Source organism: Oncorhynchus masou, chromosome 15, assembly GCF_036934945.1.
Source record: "Oncorhynchus masou masou isolate Uvic2021 chromosome 15, UVic_Omas_1.1, whole genome shotgun sequence".
NCBI classification, from domain to species: Eukaryota; Metazoa; Chordata; class Actinopteri; order Salmoniformes; family Salmonidae; genus Oncorhynchus; species Oncorhynchus masou.
Genome location: NC_088226.1, coordinates 56,471,099 through 56,494,041, shown reverse-complemented (window position 1 = coordinate 56,494,041; position 22,943 = coordinate 56,471,099). Strand labels below are relative to the sequence as shown.

Below are 22,943 nucleotides of genomic sequence, written 5' to 3'. Positions count from 1 at the left end.
TTTACGGGGGGGCTACATAGACAGGTGTGTGCCTTTCCAAATCATGTCCAATCAATTGAATTTGAACTCGAATTAAGTTGTAGAAACATCTGAAGGATGATCAATGGAAACAGTATGCACCTGAGCTCAATTTTGAGTCTCATAGCAAAGGGTCTGAATACTTATGTCAAGGTATTTCAGTTTTTTCTTTTGTAATAAATATACAAAAATTTCTCAACCTGTTTGACCTATCAATTTTGAGATTTGTTCGTGTTTTGGTCCATAATTAATATTAGTATTTTCAAAACATAAAAACAAAAATGTCTTGATGAAAATGTATATTTTCTTTAGTTTACCATACTACCGTCATCAAAATATTTTTGAATTTTAACCCCTTTAAAATGGACATGCATCAATAATGAGACATCGCCACATTTGCATACTTTAATTCAATGTTTCAGAAACATTTTAATATAAAAACGTATATTACTTGTGTCTAAATTCAACTGGTAAAAGCTGATTGTGATATGATTAAGATTTATTTTTATCCCTATTAGTGTGTGGTACCTGGCCTTAAAACCTTATAACAATTTTGATGACTGTTGCTAGTGTTAATGTACGAGGGTGAATACGGGTATATGTGTGTGTGTGTGCGTGCGTACATTTTACTGAATTCCTATGGAGTGACCATGCTCACCTTCCTCCTCTTGATCTCAGGTTCAGAAGGTTGGCTGGCACAGCCGGTGCTGCAGGCCTCCTGCTCCAGCAGCTTGCTGTACGCTTCCTGGCAGGCTACAGAGAAAGAGAGGCGGAGAGAGATAGGGGGAGAGAGATGGGAGGGCACAGGAGAGAAAGGACAGAGAGTCAAGATAAACAGATAGGGGGGGAGAAAATACAGCATCTGTCATTGCATCCCTATTCACCCCTCCCTACAGTCATCCATATCAGAACATTTGGGCAACTGCTGCCACATGGCACATGAAACGCCTACTAGCAAATTAGGCGTGTTTTCTGGCTTTGAAGCACAGCTTGGGATAGTTCTCTGCAAAGATAAAACCCAGGGTCAAAGTCATGTAACAGTACTATAACAACATATTGAAGTGGATCACAGGTAGGACCTCTGCTCTTGGTGATAGGCTGCCCTGTAGTATCTACCTGGCTTCATTGAGACCCCACCCTGTGAGTCAGGCTGCCTTACCTCCTTGACACTCCTCTCTGCTGGTGTTGAAGCCGGCATTTCCATTCACAAACTGGCAGATGGAGTAAAGACGGCAACCACGGTGACAGGCATTCAGAATGGAGTCCTTCAGGATAACAATAAAACATAGCAGCTAAATATGCTATGACCACAGAAATATTTATATTGTCCATGACAATGTACTTAAAGCAAATGTATAACTTGATACAGGGATTTTAATTGGATTTCAGTTTTTCTAATAGATATGTCAAATGAGTTAAGGTGTTATAAGGCACAAGTTGAGGCACAAGATGGACTGAGGAATGTGGTTGTCTCACCTAAGCTATGAATGCAATAACTCTAAGTTGTGTCTGCTAAATAACTAAAATGTAAATGTAAAATATTGCAAATGCCTGGGAATGTGATGAGTGAAAAATTACAATCGCTTGGTCACTGTTTTCTACAAGCCTGGGTCTAATACAGAAGAACGAAACAGCGTCCCCAAGCGACTGACACGGGAACGTGATAGACAAAGAGATCCCCATGTCCGACGACCCCTGTCCGACGATTTACTTTACAGGCGTATTTACAGTATCATGCGTATAATCGTTTCAATTAACTGCTTTATTCCGTGTTCATTGTATGTCTAGCGGGACATTATTCTGGCCAAGGATTTACTTTGTATAGGTATTTATTTTCTTACTCCACAGTGGCAATTACAGTCCCATCATGAATAAAATAAACATCTGTTCAAGCACTATTTGTCACTACGGTTCTTATCTGTTCCAATAATATGCGCACATCAAAGGCATACATTAGGGCCTATAGGCTGGTGCAGTGTTCTGAAAACAGGTCATTCCGCATAGTTCATGGTGATCCATTTTGCTGCTCTGCTCTGCTCCGCCCTGCATGATGTCTGAATCACACCTGAGCAGAGCCGAGGCGATGAGTAGGTGGGAAAATAACATCCTTGCCAAGAGACAGACACTAATCCATTACTAAGCTACAATCATTTTTCAAATTTTACATAATTTAAGTTGTTTTAAACATGGATATTGTAATAATTTAGCTATTATTTACATATCCTGCATATTGTGGTTCATGGACAAATGTATATTTCAGCTCACAATGAGGCAACCAGGAAATCATGCGAGTGCAATAGACTCTATTAGAGAATAGGCTACCATCTGCTTGGTCGGTGCCCTCACCGCGATTTTATGACTTGATTTAATATAAACATCCAGGCATTATCTAATGAATAGACATTTGTGTAAATAAATCCTGATGAAGTAGGTGGAGTAGCCATGCTATTTTGATAGTGGAGGACCAAAGCTGTGAGAATGCGTCATAAAACGATAATTTCGGCCTAACAGTCCAAGATAATTTACACTCAATTCTTGAAATTAAGATAGGTAGCGTTGCGTACTGATGTTGCAATATTAGGATAAGCATGCCAATTAGTACAATGATGGGCCTTCGTTACGGATTGGCCATATTACATTTACAAGTGATTGCCAGAATTGAAAGAGTAAAGGGACCTATCGATATTCGATATACCCTATTAAATTTCGTATACAGTCGTCGAAATTTAAGCACTTACTATGGCAGTTATTCAAGCACGAAAATAGGCTTTTCTGTCACATTTATATTTAACCTAATATTTTCTGCTATTCATTAATGATGTATTTAGCCTATAGTTTCCAAGTATCACTTACTTTAGCTGGGCTTTTGTTTTTGACGGTGATCTGGCATTGCTTTTTGCAGTAATTGATGTCGCCTAGTTGATTGTCAAATAGATCAGAAGACGCAGCTGCCAGCCCCGCCAGAAGCAGCGAGACGACAGCGGAGACACCGCACACCCTGCAGCCGAACTGAACCATTTTAAAGCCGGATTTGATCACCACAGTCTGGGCGAACACTGGCGCTTTTAGTGGACTCTGAGCTTCTCAGTTGGATGACGCTTCAACCCGATTTCTATCTGCTTCGGTAATATTGTGCTATGGTTTTGTGGTGTCGTCACTCCAAAAATCTTCACGCTCACGCTGTCGCGCGCCCCCTCTTTGTGCGCTCTGCACTCCACAGCGCAAATTCACTGCAGCGCATAGGCCCACTGCTAGCATTCATACATTGTTTGATGGAATGTCTATATCATGGGAAAATAAAATATACAGTAGCCTATTTTCACTTAGATATAGTCTCTGTTATTTAACCAGTCTGTAAGATAATCGTTATCATTCCTTCCCCCTTTTTTACAAGGCCTCACTCAGTAAATAAGATAAGGCGATTAAATTATTGCAGTAATGATCCTATTGTCTAATGACATAGAAAATAGGCCTAACAATGTTTAATGTAGGCAAAACATCACAATTCAACTGGTAACTAAAACATCACAATTCAACTGGTAACTAATTAATGCACGAGGAGGTGGGGTATCTGGCCAATATATGATGGCTAAGGGCTGTTCTTACGCATGACTCAACATGGAGTGCCTGGATACAGCCCTTAGCCGTGGTATATTGGCCATATTCCACAAAACCCCGAGGTGCTTTATTGCTATTATGAACTGGTTACCAACGCAATTAGAATAGTAAAAAAATGTCATACCCGTGGTATATGGTCTGATATATTCCTGCTTTGTGCCAAATCAGTATTCAGGGCCAGGCACATATACCATGGCTAATGGCTGTATCCAGGCACTCTGCGGTCCAGGCACTCTGCGATGCGTCGTGCATAGTTAGGCCTACTAATATGGCCTAACTATGTAGGCCTACAACTTTTATAAGTTTTAATAACACAGTAAAGTTATTAACTTAATGTAAGAAACCCCTTACAATTTAATGTGATTTTGTCAGTGAACAGTGAACAATAACACTTCTGCATAACAGCTTAACACTTTGCTTTTATATAAAACATCAAAATAGCATCTCTTTCTATTCCATGTTTCTAATGAGTGCTTGATAGGCTGAATCTTGTACATAAGAATGTGCCAGGTGGCCTGTATGAATTAATCTTCTATTTTGAGTATAGGGACTTTAGAGAACTTTAACCTGTCCATATGCTGTTTTAATGAATCAATTCAGTCACTTGCCTTGACGATAACCATGAAGTAGACCCAACTATAAAATTAGAGATGGCATGTTATAGAATATACGTTTTTTTCTTCTTCTTTGGAATGGATCAAACGTATACAAAATGAAGAGCAATAATGACTTGAGACCGTGTGGGAAGACAAGGGAGGGGCTTATAAAGTATCAACTTCAATGTTTTAGCTTTTGAGGCGTGCACCGAAGCAAACCCTCACTAAACCCTTAGGTTACTTTCATACAACCACTGTTTATAAACTCATCCGCACTTTTAGCCTACACACGGAGATCTGACGTTCTTCGTTGGAATTAGACTGTTGATTCAACGTTGTTGGAGAGCTGGGTTTCAATTACTGCATTTTCTCCCGCAAGATTGTGTTTGAACCTTTACTGTTCCCGAACCCACAAGTCTTGGAGCCAGAACGTAGGAGGGAAAGGACAAGAAAAGGGCTATCTGAAACATGCTCTCCTTGTTGTGCCTCATGCTGTTTGTTCCACGTGTGTTCTCCTCATCGACACGTAAGTAGCCTACAAAAAGTGTGATATTGTGAGAAGCCGACTACCAAGTTTGTCATAAACCTGTTTCGACAGATTTGAATGGGAGGGACGCTCACCCTCTATTAGTCAACAAAAAAAGTTACATTTATGTACATGTTACAATTCTCAACTATGTGTTAGATACATTGTATGTAAAGGTAAAGGTACAAAATACAAAACTCACTGTCTGATTCACAGGTGTCCAGACTGTCCACATGTGTACTTGCCAGATTATTATAAAATACCTGTATTATGAACTGGGTGATTTGAGACCCGAATGCTGATTGGCTGAAAGCTGTGGTATAACAAAATGTATAAACTGGGTGGATCGAGCCCAGAATGCTGACTAGGTGACAGCCGTGGTATATCAGACCGTATACAAAGGGTATGACAAAACATTCATTTTTACTGCTCTAATTACGTTGGTAACCAGTTTATAATAGCAATATGGCACCTCTGGGGTTTGTGATATATGGCCAATATAACACAGCTAAGGGCTGTCTCCAGGCATTCCATGTTGCGTTGTGCCTAAGAACAGCCCTTAGCCGTGGTATATTGGCAATATACCACACCTCCTCCGGCTATATTGCTTAAGTATACCATGTGTATGACCCCAAAATATATTTTACGGTTCTAATTAGATTAGTAACCAGTTTATAATAGCAATAAGGCACCTTGGGGGTTTGTGATATATGGCCATGTATCCAGGCACTCCGTGTTGCTTTGTGAATAAGAACAGCCCTTAGCTGTGGTATATTGGTCATATACCACACCCACTCGGGCCTGAATGCTTAAATAAAGCTCACATAATACAATAATAAATGAACAGATTATGCGTTATATTTCAAGATGTCTGATTTTTTTATGTCCGAAATATGGGCATACTGTTTGGTGGATTTGAAGATGAATTGTAAGTAAATTGGTAATAACTACTTACTTATAATGCAACAAGTCTGCATAGGAGATTATGGCATTGTACACATTTGTGCATGAGTAACTGTAAACTATGCTTCATATACATTTCACCTATTGAAACCAATATCCTGTGAGAATGTTCCAAAGACAAAGTGAATGCCTGTTGGATCATTTTATTTTATGGTAATAATATCCTATGAAAACCGTAACCATGTGCCTAACAGCTAAATTGGATTTCTTTGTAGTGCATTGTTGAACTAACAGAGAAATAGGCCACAGAGGTGATTAAGTTCAAAATTCAAAAATTCATCTGAAATTCCCAAGTTGAAAATTGATGCAATGTTGCTGTGAAAGAAACAATTAATTTACCCTATTTGTGTATACGTAAAGTGTAAATATCAGTGGACACACTGGGTTCGGCACATCTCACACCAAGTCCTCTTTAGTCCGGTCAGACTCATAGCGCGTAGGATATGGCCACATATGTTAGATAGCTTGTCTACCGCCCACCAACAGCACACTTAATAAACCTCCTCACATTAACCCTTGAATCTCCCCCAAAGGAGCCAAGTGCTAACACATTCAAACAGGAACACTTCTCAGGGCATTTCTAATGAAGCATCCATCATAAGATGAGTCAGAAGAGTAAAGGAATAGTGGGGATGGAAAAGCATTCAAGAATTTGACCAACAACCTTGTCGGACCTCTCCAAGTGATCTCCCAACAGTTTCAGCACAGGACCCATAAATCCATTTCATAACTCTCAGGTTCCCCTGAGTGTTTGCACTCAGAAAGATTCAGTATCTATTAACTCTGAACATATTAATATCAAGAACAAAAATGTTCAAGCAAATCAAATCAAAGTTTATTGCCGTACGTGTTAAGTCATCATCAACTCCAGGAGTGAAGCCCATTTAAAGTAGTGTGTTTCAGTATGACTCTCCCCCAGCAGTGGCTGGAATCTTCCCCCAGGACCCGGCGTTGCGGATGGGCTCCAGCCTGACGGCCACGTGCACAGTGAGCCCCGAGCGGGGGCTGCATGCCAACACTATGTACTGGACCATGAACGGGAAGAGACTCCCTAGTAGCACGTACGACCTGCTGAGCCCCAACTGCCTCAGTGTCACTCTGCACCACCTCAATGGCTCCCAGCAACAGTCCGGGGACAACCTGGTGTGTCACAGCGGAGATGGACATGTCCTGGCTGGCTCCTGTCTCTACGTGGGCAGTAAGTGTCAGACTGGCCCTGGAGCCCTCAACCACTTCTTCTGGGGACAGGTTTTCAGAACATTGAATCCAAATCCAAATGTATTTCCTCCTTGAATTTGGGTGAAAATTACAAAAACGTCTCAGATGTTCTGAAAACTAGATTGTGGTCCTTAAACTGTCTGTGCTCAAAAGGACAGCGCTGGGGTGTAACAAGGAGATAGACAAGTGAATACTGTCGGAGTCATCAATACTGTCAGAGTAAGCAGCTCAGGACGGTGCATTTACAAAATATAGTTTTTTTGTTTGTTTAAAAGCATTTTGATGATAAGCTGTATGTTAGCTATGATTTTAAAGCCTGCTATATTACTCCACTCTAATCTCTAGTGTCTCCCAGCAGTGGCTTAAGTACAGGGGATAATTTATTATACATTACATGTATTGACAGAAGCAATGTTTCACTCATGCAGAAATCATTGCAAACAAAGAAGAGAGCCCACATGAAAATAATAGTTATTCTATTAAAATTCTAACGTACAGAACCTATTCTGTCTGTCTTTGAATCATACACCCAGAGCCTCAGTTTAGCTTCTCAGTGGGTTGTAATCAGCATCACTACTTTGCTTCTGTCTCGAACTACATCTGTGTTTGATAGTCTTATCATGGAGAGGAAATGAGAGAGGAGCTGAATCCTCTAGCCTGTCGTCTGAGGTTAAGCAATGTGTCAGTTTGTCATTATGGGATTGAATGATCATTATTACCCATTGTGAAATAGGAACTACTATACTGATGTATTTGTTTGTGGTACATAAGCACTTTGTTTAATGCATCATTTTAATGTCAATTGTGATACTAAGGTGTTTATAACAGCTTTGTATAATACACATTGCACAACCACTCTTGTAGCCATTAAGATAACCATATCTTTTCACTGTTAATGTGCAGTGCCCCCGGAGAAGCCGGTCAACCTAACCTGCTGGTCCCGAAACACAAAGGACCTGAGCTGCAAGTGGACCCCTGGGGGTCGGGGCGAAACCTTCATCAAAACCAAATACACCCTCAAGTACAAATTGAGGTGAGAGCCACAGATGTCCAGCATCTCCCAGGTGATCACCCAACCCACCATAATTTCTGCCTAGAAACAATGATCGATGCATCACCTGGAACACAATTACTTTCTTTTACTCACTAAAGGTCTATGTAATTCTGATGATACATTGCAAAGACTGTAACCACTGCTTTGTTGTACTGCAGGCTTTCATTTGACTCTTCATGCTGTTTACACTGTTAACATTGCAAGGTCCAGTGCACAGTGAAAATGTTATGCTTTACTGGTTGTTGGCAGTACATTATATTGAGAATTTTGTTACAGATATGAGTGACTTTATGTTGCTGTGTGTTCTGTGCAGGTGGTACGGGCGAGAGAGGGAATGTGAGGACTACAGCATGGGGCAACGCTACACGTGTTATATCCCCCGGGACTTGGCCCTCTTTACTCCCTACGAGATCTGGGTGGAGGCGTCCAATCAGCTGGGGACTGCCACCTCTGATGTCATCACTCTGGATATCCTGGATGTGGGTATGTAGAGTGAGCCTTTTGTCCAGTCTCCCTCCTGCTCCCCACCCGCTCCAGACCTGCTAGTGTGGTTATGCCATGAAAATGTCCCGTCACGACGGTAGGACGTGCTAAATGCTTCCTCTCTCCTGTGTTACATGAGTCCATCGTGATCTCATCCTTTCCTTTTCTCTCCTCCTCGCCTGACTTCACTCACTAACTCACCACCTGATCTCCTGCATATGGTTAACACACTTTCATATGGGAAAGGAATCTTATGGATTCCCAATCAATCCCAATAACAATATAATGGATTATGGCTGTGATTATTAAAGATAAACTGAACTGTACTAAATGTTCACTGAACTTCAGACATTTGGAAAAAGTGATACACTTACAAAATACAATGAGGATGGGTAGGTTGAGGACATGAAACTAAATATCACTAAATGTCAACATTTAGCTTGGCCTACATATTGGTCTTGTATTACAATGTTGCAATATGCCAGTTTACCAGACTAGTTTATGATAAAACTATAATCATCAGTCATATGTTGTATGCCCCTCCCTACCTTCAGGCTATGCTCAAACCCTACACCCCTATCCCTCCCTACCTTCAGGCTATGCTCAAACCCTACACCACAATCCCTCCCTATCTTCAGGCTATGCTCAAACCCTACACCCCAATCCCTCCCTACCTTCAGGCTATGCTCGAACCCGACACCCCAATCAAATCAAATCAAATCAAATTTTATTTGTCACATACACATGGTTAGCAGATGTTAATGCGAGTGTAGCGAAATGCTTGTGCTTCTAGTTCCGACAATGCAGTAATAACCAACAAGTAATCTAACTAACAATTCCTAAACTACTGTCTTATACACAGTGTAAGGGGATAAAGAATATGTACATAAGGATATATGAATGAGTGATGGTACAGAGCAGCATAGGCAAGATACAGTAGATGGTATCGAGTACAGTATATACATATGAGATGAGTATGTAAACAAAGTGGCATAGTTAAAGTGGCTAGTGATACATGTATTACATAAGGATGCAGTCGATGATATAGAGTACAGTGTATACGTATGCATATGAGATGAATAATGTAGGGTAAGTAACATTATATAAGGTAGCATTGTTTAAAGTGGCTAGTGATATATTTACATCATTTCCCATCAATTCCCATTATTAAAGTGGCTGGAGTTGAGTCAGTGTCAGTGTGTTGGCAGCAGCCACTCAATGTTAGTGGTGGCTATTTAACAGTCTGATGGCCTTGAGATAGAAGCTGTTTTTCAGTCTCTCGGTCCCAGCTTTGATGCACCTGTACTGACCTCGCCTTCTGGATGATAGCGGGGTGAACAGGCAGTGGCTCGGGTGGTTGATGTCCTTGATGATCTTTATGGCCTTCCTGTAACATCGGGTGGTGTAGGTGTCCTGGAGGGCAGGTAGTTTGCCCCCGGTGATGCGTGGGGCAGACCTCACTACCCTCTGGAGAGCCTTACGGTTGAGGGCGGAGCAGTTGCCGTACCAGGCGGTGATACAGCCCGCCAGGATGCTCTCGATTGTGCATCTGTAGAAGTTTGTGAGTGCTTTTGGTGACAAGCCACATTTCTTCAGCCTCCTGAGGTTGAAGAGGCGCTGCTGCGCCTTCTTCACGATGCTGTCTGTGTGAGTGGACCAATTCAGTTTGTCTGTGATGTGTATGCCGAGGAACTTAAAACTTGCTACCCTCCCCACTACTGTTCCATCGATGTGGATAGGGGGGTGTTCCCTCTGCTGTTTCCTAAAGTCCACAATCATCTCCTTAGTTTTGTTGACGTTGAGTGTGAGGTTATTTTCCTGACACCACACTCCGAGGGCCCTCACCTCTTCCCTGTAGGCCGTCTCATCGTTGTTGGTAATCAAGCCTACCACTGTTGTGTCGTCCGCAAACTTGATGATTGAGTTGGAGGCATGCGTGGCCACGCAGTCGTGGGTGTACAGGGAGTACAGGAGAGGGCTCAGAACGCACCCTTGTGGGGCCCCAGTGTTGAGGATCAGCGGGGAGGAGATGTTGTTACCTACTCTCAACACCTGGGGGCGGCCCGTCAGGAAGTCCAGTACCCAGTTGCACGGGGCGGGGTCGAGACCCAGGGTCTCGAGCTTGATGACAAGCTTGGAGGGTACTATGGTGTTGAATGCCGAGCTGTAGTCGATGAACAGCATACTCACATAGGTATTCCTCTTGTCCAGATGGGTTAGGGCAGTGTGCAGTGTGGTTGAGATTGCATCGTCTGTGGACCTATTTGGGAGGTAAGCAAATTGGAGTGGGTCTAGGGTGTCAGGTAGGGTGGAGGTGATATGGTCCTTGACTAGTCTCTCAAAGCACTTCATGATGACGGAAGTGAGTGCTACGGGGCGGTAGTTGTTTAGCTCAGTTACCTTAGCTTTCTTGGGAACAGGAACAATGGTGGCCCTCTTGAAGCATGTGGGAACAGCAGAGTGGTATAGGGATTGATTGAATATGTCCGTAAACACACCGGCCAGCTGGTCTGCGCATGCTCTGAGGGCGCGGCTGGGGATGCCGTCTGGGCCTGCAGCCTTGCGAGGGTTAACACGTTTAAATGTCTTACTCACCTCGGCTGCAGTGAAGGAGAGACCGCATGTTTTCATTGCAGGCCGTGTCAGTGGCACTGTATTGTCCTCAAAGCGTGCAAAAAAGTTATTTAGTCTGCCTGGGAGCAAGACATCCTGGTCCGTGACTGGGCTGGATTTCTTCCTGTAGTCCGTGATTGACTGTTGATCCTGCCACATGCCTCTTGTGTCTGAGCCGTTGAATTGAGATTCTACTTTGTCTCTGTACTGACGCTTAGCTTGTTTGATAGCCTTGCGGAGGGAATAGCTGCACTGTTTGTATTCGGTCATGTTACCAGACACCTTGCCCTGATTAAAAGCAGTGCTTCGCGCTTTCAGTTTCACGCGAAAGCTGCCATCAATCAACGGTTTCTGGTTAGGGAATGTTTTAATCGTTGCTATGGGAACGACATCTTCAACGCACGTTCTAATGAACTCGCACACCGAATCAGCGTATTCGTCAATGTGGTTATCTGACGCAATACGAAACATGTCCCAGTCCACGTGATGGAAGCAGTCTTGGAGTGTGGAGTCAGCTTGGTTGGACCAGCGTTGGACAGACCTCAGCGTGGGAGCCTCTAGTTTTAGTTTCTGTCTGTAGGTAGGGATCAGCAAAATGAAGTCGTGGTCAGCTTTTCCGAAAGGGGGGCGGGGCAGGGCCTTATATGCGTCGCGGAAGTTAGAGTAACAATGATCCAAGGTTTTTCCACCCCTGGTTGCGCAATCGATATGCTGATAAAATTTAGGGAGTCTTGTTTTCAGATTAGCCTTGTTAAAATCCCCAGCTACAATGAATGCAGCCTCCGGGTAAATGGTTAAATAAAGAGTTAAAGAGAGTTAAATAAGAGTTAAATAAAGTTCGTTCAGAGCCATCGATGTGTCTGCTTGGGGGGGGATATATACGGCTGTGATTATAATCGAAGAGAATTCTCTTGGTAGATAATGCGGTCTACATTTGATTGTGAGGAATTCTAAATCAGGTGAACAGAAGGATTTGAGTTCCTGTATGTTTCTTTCATCACACCATGTCTCGTTAGCCATAAGGCATATGCCCCCGCCCCTCTTCTTACCAGAAAGGTGTTTGTTTCTGTCGGCGCGATGCGTGGAGAAACCCGTTGGCTGCACCGCTTCGGATAGCGTCTCTCCAGTGAGCCATGTTTCCGTGAAGCACAGAACGTTACAGTCTCTGATGTCCCTCTGGAATGCTACCCTTGCTCGGATTTCATCAACCTTGTTGTCAAGAGACTGGACATTGGCAAGAAGAATGCTAGGGAGTGGTGCACGGTGTGCCCGTCTCCGGAGTCTGACCAGAAGACCGCCTCGTTTCCCTCTTTTTCGGAGTCGTTTCTTTGGGTCGCTGCATGCTATCCATTCCGTTGTCCTGTTTGTAAGGCAGAACACAGGATCCGCGTCGCGAAAAACGTATTCTTGGTCGTACTGATGGTGAGTTGACGCTGATCTTATATTCAGTAGTTCTTCTCGACTGTATGTAATGAAACCTAAGATGACCTGGGGTACTAATGTAAGAAATAACACGTAAAAAAACAAAAAACCGCATAGTTTCCTAGGAACGCGAAGCGAGGCGGCCATCTCTGTCGGCGCCGGAAGTATCAATCCCTCCCTACCTTCAGGCTAAGCTCAAACCCTACACCCCAATCCCACCCTATCTTCAGGCTATGCTCAAACCCTACACCCCAATCCCTCCCTACCTTCAGGCTATGCTCAAACCCTACACCCCAACCCCTCCCTATCTTCAGGCTATGCTCAAACCCTACACCCCAATCCCTCCCTACCTTCAGGCTAAGCTCAAACCCTACACCCCAATCCCTCCCTACCTTCAGGCTAAGCTCAAACCCTACACCCCAATCCCTCCCTATCTTCAGGCTATGCTCAAACCCGACACCCCAATCCCTCCCTACCTTCAGGCTATGCTCAAACCTTACACCCCAATCCCTCCCTATCTTCAGGCTATGCTCAAACCCGACACCCCAATCCCTCCCTACCTTCAGGCTATGCTCAAACCCTACACCCCAACCCCTCCCTACCTTCAGGCTATGCTCAAACCCTACACCCCAATCCCTCCCTACCTTCAGGCTATGCTCAAATCCTACACCCCAATCCCTCCCTACCTTCAGGCTATGCTCAAACCCTACACCCCAATCCAAGCACTCTGTTCTGCCACCTCTGGTCTCTTGGCCCTCCCACCCCTACAGGAGGGCAGCTCCTGCTCATTCCAGTCCAAGCTCTTCTCTGTCCTGGCACCCCAATGGTGGAACCAGCTTCCCCTTAAGCTAGGACAGCAAAGTCCATGCCCATACTCCGAAAGCACCTGAAACCCTACCTCTTCAAAGAGCATCTTAAATAATGGCCAGGTCGCAGTTGTAAATGAGAACTAGCTTACCTGGTTAAATAAAGGTGAAATAAATAAATAAATAATAATAATAATCCACCTCGACCCCCCCCCTCCCCCCAAAAAACACTTGCACTTCACTCCCTCCCCTTTCTAGCTCTGACTTTGCTGATAACTACTTTATTGAGGAAAAGTTGACTTACTATGCCTGTGATATGTGGTTGTCCCACCTAGCTATCTTTAAGATTAATACACTAACTGTAAACTGCTCTGGATAAGAGCGTCTGCTAAATGCCTCAAATGTAAATGTAATGTATAGCCTAAGGATTGAGGTGTGTCCCTGTGGTTAAAAGGGAAAGCGATTGACCTTTGTGTTGCTCTGCTATGTCCCTCCCTACTATACTGGACACACCTAGAGACTACAGGTAGGTTGGTCTGCAGGGAGAGGAGACTGGTCGGCAGGAGAGAGGATGCCTATCACATGACGCATCAAATAACCTTATATTTCTTCAACTCCGCAGCGGAAAACATAAGCTGTGGAATTTTTCTGTGGAATCTTCCTTGATTTTCTGCTCCCCTGGGGGGCGAACTTGATGAAACCAATAAAGTGCATCAGCACACAAACAACAAGTCAAACAGGAAATTAATGGAGCAAAAGACTTCTCAAGAAGAAAATCACAAACTGTCTTCTGACATTGTTATATGATTCTCTCTCTCTTTATATGATTCTCTCTCCTCTTTCTCTCTTTATATGATTCTCTCTCCTCTCTCTCTCTTTATATGATTCTATCTCCTCTCTCTCTCTTTATATGATTATCTCTCCTCTCTCTCTCTTTACATGATTCTCTCTCCTCTCTCTCTTTATATGATTCTCTCTCCTCTCTCTTTATATGATTCTCTCTCCTCTCTCTCTCTTTAAATGATTCTCTCTCTCTTTATATGATTCTCTCTCCTCTTTCTCTCTTTATATGATTCTCTCTCCTCTTTCTCTCTTTATATGATTCTCTCTCCTCTTTCTCTCTTTATATGATTCTCTCTCTCTTTATATGATTCTCTCTCCTCTTTCTGTCTTCATATGATTCTCTCTCCTCTTTCTGTCTTCATATGATTCTCTCTCCTCTCTCTCTCTTTATATGATTCTCTCTCTCTTTATATGATTCTCTCTCCTCTTTCTCTCTTTATATGATTCTCTCTCCTCTTTCTCTCTTTATATGATTCTCTCTCTCTTTATATGATTCTCTCTCCTCTTTCTGTCTTCATATGATTCTCTCTCCTCTTTCTCTCTTTATATGATTCTCTCTCTCTCTTTATATGATTCTCTCTCTCTTTATATGATTCTCTCTCCTCTCTCTCTCTTTATATGATTCTCTCCTCTTTATATGATAATCTCTCTCTTTATATGATTCTTTCTCTCTTTATATGATTCTCTCTCCTCTTTCTCTCTTTATATGATTCTCTCTCCTCTTTCTCTCTTTATATGATTCTCTCTCCTCTTTCTCTCTTTATATGATTCTCTCTCTTTATATGATTCTCTCTCCTCTCTCTCTCTTTATATGATTCTCTCTCCTCTCTGTCTCTTTATATGATTCTCTCTCCTCTTTCTCTCTTTATATGATTCTCTCTCCCCTTTCTCTCTTTATATGATTCTCTCTCCTCTTTCTCTCTTTATATGATTCTCTCTCCTCTTTCTCTCTTTATATGATTCTCTCTCTCTTTATATGATTATCTTTCTCTATTTATATGATTCTCTCTCCTCTCTCTCTCTTTATATGATTCTCTCTCTTTCTCTCTTTATATGATTCTCTCTCCTCTTTCTCTCTTTATATGATTCTCTCTCTCTCTCTTTATATGATTCTCTCTCCTCTCTCTCTCTTTATATGATTCTCTCTCCTCTCTCTCTCTCTTTATATGATTCTCTCTCCTCTCTCTCTCTTTCCCCTCTATCAGCAGCATCAAAGTACTTGACTTCTTTGAGAGCCTTACTGCAGTGGGAAACATGTTTTTTTAATGCTGGAGCGTGTGCCTAAATCATCAGACTAGGGAGAGAAAGCAGAAACAGACACTGACCTGCTTACCCTTTGTCCATAACTACACTCATTCTCAGGACTGGGAGAGAAGTAGAGAGTCAGAGAAAATGAGAGGGGGGGGGGGTGGAGAAAGAGGAGAGAGAAGAGGGGAAGGAGATCAAGCATGAGACAGGAAGAGAGAAAGGGAGGGAGAGAAAGAAAGAGAGAATGAGACCGGGAGTGAGAGCAAGAGTATAAAATGTGGAGGATACTGTGAAATAAAGTGAACTTAAGGAGAGAAGCAAAGTGTTCTGTCAGAGTAGATTAGATAGACAGCATTGGTGCTGGACAACAGTACAGCCCAGGCCCGACACTGAACATTCATGACCGTGTTTTATTTAAGCATGGAGGCTGACATATCTAGATATAGCTGTAGTGTCTGTACAGTGTGGTACAATATTTACCAAGGGGTTTCTCAGAGTGGAGAGTGTGAATGCTGTCTCATCTCAGTCCTCTACTTGTTCAGGGCAGAAATATAGAACATAATAATGTACTGCAAAACCTTAAACAACAAAGATAACAATTTTTATATATTTTTGTGCTCATGAAGCATTACTATGGGTATACTCTATTTACTGAAATTAGCAGTGGTGGAAAAAGTACTCAATTGTCATACTTGAATAAAGGTAATGATACCTTAATTTAAAAAAAAATCACCCAGTAAAATACTATCTGAGAAAAAGTCAGAAGAAATATGTTTTAAATTTACTGTAATTGCTCAGATATAATTACTGTAAGTATTAAAAGTAAAAGTATAAATCATTTCACATTTCTTGTATTAAGCAAATCAGACGGGACCATTTCCTTGTTTTTTAAATTTACGGATAGCCAGGGGCAAACTCCAACAATCAAAGCATTTGCGTTTAGTGAGTCCACCAGATCAGAGGCAGTAGGGATGACCAGGGATGTTCTCTTGAGAGGTGAATAAATTGGACCACTTTCCTGTCCTGCTATATATTCAAAATGTAAAGAGTATATCAGGTGTCAGGTAAAATGTATGGAGTAAAAAGTACATTATTTTATGTAGGAATGTAGTGAGGTAAAGGTAGTCAAAAAATATAAATAGTAAATACAGATACCCCAAAAAACGACTTAAGTAGTACATTACATTTTAACTTAAGTACTTTACCACTGGAAATTTGTATTGAGTTTTTTGTTCCGTAGGCTTAGCACACGTAGGCTTAGTCATTACACAGCTTTGTGACCAACCGGTGTCTACATCCCTGTTGTTTCAGTGACCACAGACCCTCCAGACAATGTCCATGTGAGTCGTGTGGGGGAGCTTGAGGACCAGCTGACAGTGCATTGGGGCAGCCCCCCAGCACTCAAAGACTTCCTCTTCCAGGCCAAATACCAGATACGCTACCGACTGGAGGACAGCACTGAATGGAAGGTAGAGTAGTAACATTACTCCAGCTTTGTTTCAACATTCATTCACATTTTTCTCTCTCTCCCCATCTCTCTTTCTGAGGTACAGTGCCACGTCTATGGCATCTTATATCTGTGTAAATATTTGAGATGTATGAGTGTCAGGTACTCTCGAGGGATTACAGAGCTGTATTTTGGCTTTCAAACCAAGCTTGTGCAAGCCAAGCTTCTGTTTTTACTGAAAGATGGGTGTGAACGTCTGATTTCTGCTACTTAACGTGTTTTTGTCAGGAATGTGTGCATGCGTGTGTGGTTAATAGATTCACTATGAGAGTATTTTTTTATATATTTTCTTTGATGTCTCTCAGGTGGTGGACGATGTCGGTAACCAGACATCGTGCCGGCTAGCGGGGCTTAGGGCAGGGACGGTGTACTTTGTCCAGGTGAGGTGCAACCCAGTGGGGATCTACGGCTCCAGGAAGGCTGGGATTTGGAGTGACTGGAGCCACCCTTCAGCTGCCTCCACACCCCACAGTGGTGAGTAAAGATTTACATAGCACTTTAAGAGGAAGGATAGGTTTCATAAGGTGTTATAACACTGCATTAGGATTTATTTACAACAGACATAAGCTTCCCGGGGCATTTATGACATTCGTGAGCACTTGTTGATCTTCAATAGTGCACATTGAAGATTTTATGGGAAATCTTGTAAAGTTTAATATTATTATGGCTCATGATGAGCCATGGGACATTAAATTGTCCTCTAATAATCAACCTTTTATTGCCAATTAAACCAAAGAAACAATAACCTCATCCCAGATTAGTCTTCAACATCCTGGGAAAATGAGATTCAAACCGTATGTGACCACAGAACGCCAAACATCAAATTACACGATAGAAATCTTTCATCTGAGGATTAAAATAACTCAAGCTGAGATGGCAAAGAGCTGAGGGAGACATCAGATAGATATACTTTTTTTTCTCTTTCGTTAGGCAACTTGAAATGCAGTCTGTCAGTTGCACACAGGGCATTAACACAGAGTGAAAACAGATTTGGGGAGTACAATGGCAGATAATGGGTTACAAAGGTTATGTGGTATTTACTTAGAAGGGGGAGGAAGCTGGTATCAGGCTCTGTTTGCCATGGGATATTGGTTGTGGCCAGCTTTATATTGGGAGTGCACCAAATCAATTTTGTAAATGTAGTCATATTGAATCTATTGTAATCAAATAATCTCAATACTCAAGAGAATGACCTTGCACATTAGCCAGAGCCCAGAGGTCATGCAGAGTTCCTAGCCCCGTGTGAGCCACTGACCGCTCGTCTCCAGCTGATTTAGTTGTAGGAGAACATTAGGTTCCATTCAATCAAATCTGCATTGCGGTTATGCGACAGCACTTTTCCACATGGTCAAATAAAATCAAAAAATGACTACGGGGTACTGCAGGAAGTGTGTGGACGGGGAGTAGTTTGTACACAAAGGCACTGCGTAAACACGGCTGTGGCAGGTTCAATTGAATTGGAGCCAGTGTTCCTCTGAGCAGTCCTCTCTGACTAACCTTGTTCACACTGTCTTCTCCCTGGGCAGAGCGGCTGCAGACTGGGTCATGTGAGCCCAAGCCAGGCGATCAGAACTCCACCCTGCGACGGGAGCTCAAGCAGTTCTTTGGCTGGGTTCGCAAACACGCCTATGGCTGCAGCGGCATGTCAATCAAACTCTACGACCAGTGGCGGGTGTGGCTGCAGAAATCGCATAAAACGCGCAACCAGGTAGGTAAGAATAATATCCCCTTTATTTCTGTTACAACTCAGTCATGGTACATAACTGTGAAGCCTATGCTATGTACCACTAGGCTACTGTAGCTCCTTATCACAACAACACCCTCTGTTGTCAAAGTGTTGAACTCTGCATACACCCTGATTTTCTGACCCTCTTTATCCTGAATTTAACTTTTGCGATGTGTTCAGTGTTGTGGAAGCACACAGAACCATCATTGCCCAAGAACTTGTTAGACTTTCTGATGTCTTTGTCCATTTTATGCTCAGGTATGTGTGCGGTTTCCACTTTATCGGCACAGAGTACAGCTTAATGTTGATATCCACTCAGTTTTCTGAGTCATGCAATGTCATTTTATTATTTTAATGGCACAGATTTGATTTTCAGTCGATTACCACAACAAAGAGAAATGAGCATGTTAATATAATTAACAACCACTTTGTGTTGCTTTTGTGTTCTCTCTGTGATGTGAGGAGCTTGTTTCACAACATTACTCACCCCAAATGGCAGCCAGGAGGACTGAGCTCACCGCTAAGCCACATCCTCTGTACGCCCCCTGAACCTAATCGTTGGTTGTTATGCTACTGAGGACAAGAGAACTGCCTGACACGTTTAGCTCACCTGATTAGTGTGGCGTATCCTGAATAGTGTCGGTGTTTAACTGCTCTGAGAAAAAAGGGCAGTTCAACTGGATGTTACCAATACAATATTCAACTTACAGCTCAGACACCCATACATACCCCACAAGACATGCCACCAGGGGTCTCTTCACAGTCCAAGTCCAAAGAAAATTCACGGCAACTCTCAGTATTATACATGATCGTATGGAACTCCCTTCTCCAGTTTCTAAAGTAAACAGCAAAATTACCTTAGACAAAACAGATTAAAAACCTCTACGGGATCGTTGTCCCCTCCGCGGGACGGTTGAGCTAACGTAGGCCAATGTGATAAGCATGAGGTTGTTAGTAACAACAAAAAAATTCTCATGACAAACATATCTGATATGGCAGAATGCTTCAATTCTTGTTAGTCTAACTGCACTGTCCAATTTACAGTAGCTATTACAGTGAAATAATACCATGCTATTGTTTGAGTGCACACTTATGAACTTGAAAATGTATTAATAAACCAATTAGGCACATTTGGGCAGTCTTGATACAAAATGTTGAACATATATGCAATGGTTCATTGGATTAGTCTGAAACGTTGCACATGCACTGCTGCCATCTAGTGGCCAAAATCTAAATTCCACCTGGGCTGGAATAATACATTATGTCATTTCAAAGACGAAAAACAACGAACTTTGAAAACACATGTTTTTTCTCTTTGTATTATCTTTTACCGGAACTAATGTGTTGTGTTCTCCTACATTCACTTCCCATTTCCCCAAACTTCAAAGTGTTTCCCTTCAAATGGTATCAAGAATACGCATATCCTTGCTTCAGGTCCTGAGCTACAAGCAGTTAGATTTGGGTATGTCATTTTAGGCGAAAATTGAAAAAAAGGGGTCAGATCCTTAAGAGGTTTTAAACACATTAAAGGCACAATGGTGATTGTGAAATGACACACACAAATAGGCACACTAACACAATCTACACACAGTATTTAGTTGTATATCGTTGTATTTTACATTTGTGTGACTGTCTATCAGTGTAGCAGTGTTTTGTTACTTGTCATGTTTTATATTTTTTCATGGACTCCAGGAAGAATAGTTGCTGCTTCGGCAAAAGCTAATGGGGATCCAAATAAACTAAAAACCAATTAGTGTCAGTATGATATGGAATAGGAATTACCGTTCAATTGAATTACCCCAATATTAAACATTTGTTTTCCCTTTCAGATTCTATAAGGCGATAAATCATAACACATCCTAAAACATCATTGAAATATTTAAGCAACATTCACAACAGCAACTGAGAAACTGTCAGAAGGCCACTTTGAGGCCTCTCGGTGAAAGCGATCCAACACTGGATATTCCAGCATTTGGTCACACACAACAACTCTTCTTTGTAGGAATCCATGTGGAACAGAAAAAGAACTGATGCAAGACGCCAGCGTGTTACATTGCTGTCTGCAGCCCTGGATTAAAATAGAGTGGAATCCCATCTCTAAGAACTTCTCCTCTCCATCCCCTCCTCTCCACACAAACACACTCTTACACTCACATCTCCTGGGAGTGCCAAAGTGGAGAGCCTTTTTCTGAGCACATTTCAGACCATCGCTGAGTGGGAGCATGGAAAAGTTTCTTAATGCAACATTAGTATGTGCTCGACTCAGATGGCCATAAATCATTTTACAGACTACTGTCAGATCAGACACATAGTGGCCACCATCACAGGCTTTTACCCCAGACAAGGGCATTATGCAATATTGCTGGAATGTCATATACAATAAAGAACTTCACCAATTCAGCTCCTGTTCTGGAAACTCAATCACAGAACATGTCAGAATTCAATAAGATTAAGTTATTTTCATAATGTATTTCCATTCTAACAACTTTAATAGCCACACAGTTGTCTAAGCCACACTATATATAAACAAAAGTATGTGGACACCCTTTCAAATGTGTGGATTTGGATATTTCAGCCACACAGGTATTAAATGGAGCACACTGCCATGCAATCTCCACAGACAAACATTGTCAGTAGAATTGCCTTAGTGAAGAGCTGACTTTCAAAGTGGCACCTTTCATTTGGTCAAATTTCTGCCCTGCTAGAGCTTCCCCGGTCAATTGTAAGTGCTGTTATTGTGACGTGGAAACATCTAGGAGCAACAACATCTCAGGTGCAAAGTGGTAGGACACACAAGCTCACAGAACAGGACCACCGAGTGCTGAAGTGGGTAGCACGTTAAAAAAAATTGTCTGTCCACTACAGAGTTCCAAACTACATCTGGAAGCAACGTCAGCACAAGATCTGGCCGTTGGGAGCATCATGAAATGGGTTTCCATAGCCGAGCAGCCGCACACAAGCCTGAGATCACCATGCGCAATGCCAAGTGTCGGCTGGAGTGGTGGAAAGCTCACCGCCATTAGACTCTGGAGCAGTGGAAACGAATCCTCTGGAGTGATGTATCACGTGTCACCATCTGGCAATCCGACTGGGTTTGGGTTCGGCGGATGCCAGGAAAACGCTACCTGCTCCAATGCATAGTGCCAATTGTAAAGTTAAGTAGAGGAATAATGGTCTGGGGCTGTTTTTCATGGTTCAGTCCCTTTAGTTTCAGTGAAGGGAAATCTTAGCACTAGAGCATACAATGACAATCTAGACAATTCTGTGCTTCCAACTTTGTGGTAACAGTTTGGGGAAGGCCCTTTCCTGTTCAGCAAGACAATTCCTTTGTGCACAAAACAAGGTCCGGATTGAACCAAGTCCCCGAAGCAATGTTCCAACATCTAGTGGAAAGCCTTCCCAGAAGAGTGGAGGCTGTTATAGCAGCAGAGGAGGGGGACCAACTCCATATTCATTTACACGATTTTAGAATTAAATATTTGACAAGGTGTCCACATACTTTTGGTCATGTAGTGTATGCATTAATGAATGTAATTGCATAGGTCTTTACAAAAACTTGGTTGGTATGCTCATGCACCATTTTGTAGATTGGCTGGTGTATACAGTCACAGCAATTGAACTTCAGATATTTCTGCAGTTTGTTGGTCATATGGAAGTGTTCTGGTTCTTTGGGTTTGTACTACTCTGGATTCCTTTTGTTGAAATAAGTGGCATAAATGTTTAAGTGTATATACTGTGTCTGAGTGACTGTGCAGATGAGGACATTTTTATATTGCTTATATTTTTGTATATGAATATTTAAGAAATTCAAATTAATAATTTCTCTCATTAAGTTATGTTCAGTTATCAATGATAAATATAACTGTCAAATAGTTAGTCTATAAAACAATAAAGGAATAACATTTGCCTTGGAATGTTTTTTTTAATTAAAAGAGCAAATTATCAAACAGGCGCACATGCAGAGATAAGCAGGGTACGGAATGACCCTGGGCAGACACTGCCGCAGTCAGGTGGAGCCAAGGAAGGATCAATAACTTAGGCAAATGAATAAAAAGGGGGAAGTTGCAGCAGAGGAGTCCATCAATCCCTGTCTGGGCGGCAACCTCCTGGGAGTCCCCATCACACAGACTCCTCGGAGTCGTATTTAAAGTCCTGCAGGATGTCACTCAGGGCCTCCTTATTCTTTATGATGCTGCAGCAGGGAAGACAGATGGAGGCATTAGAGCAGGGCTCTCCAACCTTGTCCCTGGAGAGCTACCGTCATGTAGGTTCACTCCAACCCTAATCTAGCACACCTGATTC

At 42.3% G+C, this 22,943-nt stretch overlaps 3 protein-coding genes across 9 annotated transcripts in view; 1 reads left to right on the top strand and 2 right to left on the bottom strand.

The window, feature by feature from the left end:
• The window catches only part of LOC135556513 (transmembrane protein 59-like), a 30,646-nt gene extending 27,448 nt beyond the window's left edge, over positions 1 to 3,198 (bottom strand). The window contains exons 1-3 of the mRNA XM_064989785.1: positions 2,872 to 3,198; positions 1,178 to 1,283; positions 677 to 771 (exon numbers count right to left, since the gene is read on the bottom strand). Coding sequence (XP_064845857.1) covers positions 677 to 771; positions 1,178 to 1,283; positions 2,872 to 3,036 — 366 coding nt within the window. The 5' untranslated portion in view covers positions 3,037 to 3,198. The remainder of the gene's footprint in view (positions 1 to 676; positions 772 to 1,177; positions 1,284 to 2,871) is intronic.
• A 1,248-nt stretch (positions 3,199 to 4,446) lies between these two features.
• The window catches only part of LOC135556509 (cytokine receptor-like factor 1), a 21,436-nt gene continuing 2,939 nt past the window's right edge, over positions 4,447 to 22,943 (top strand). The window contains exons 1-8 of one of the 7 annotated variants that reach the window (XM_064989778.1): positions 4,447 to 4,758; positions 6,641 to 6,919; positions 7,843 to 7,972; positions 8,307 to 8,476; positions 16,720 to 16,877; positions 17,221 to 17,389; positions 18,442 to 18,623; positions 20,644 to 22,501. In XM_064989778.1, coding sequence (XP_064845850.1) covers positions 4,701 to 4,758; positions 6,641 to 6,919; positions 7,843 to 7,972; positions 8,307 to 8,476; positions 16,720 to 16,877; positions 17,221 to 17,389; positions 18,442 to 18,623; positions 20,644 to 20,718 — 1,221 coding nt within the window. In that variant the 5' untranslated portion in view covers positions 4,447 to 4,700 and the 3' untranslated portion in view covers positions 20,719 to 22,501. Of the gene's footprint in view, positions 4,759 to 6,640; positions 6,920 to 7,842; positions 7,973 to 8,306; positions 8,477 to 16,719; positions 16,878 to 17,220; positions 17,390 to 18,441; positions 18,628 to 20,470; positions 22,502 to 22,943 lie in introns of those variants that run through there. The other 6 variants (XM_064989781.1, XM_064989779.1, XM_064989780.1 and 3 more) reach the window with 6 other exon arrangements.
• Positions 22,544 to 22,943, bottom strand: part of rex1bd (required for excision 1-B domain containing) — a 13,065-nt gene continuing 12,665 nt past the window's right edge. Inside the window, exon 5 of the mRNA XM_064989783.1 lies at positions 22,544 to 22,833. Coding sequence (XP_064845855.1) covers positions 22,761 to 22,833 — 73 coding nt within the window. The 3' untranslated portion in view covers positions 22,544 to 22,760. The remainder of the gene's footprint in view (positions 22,834 to 22,943) is intronic.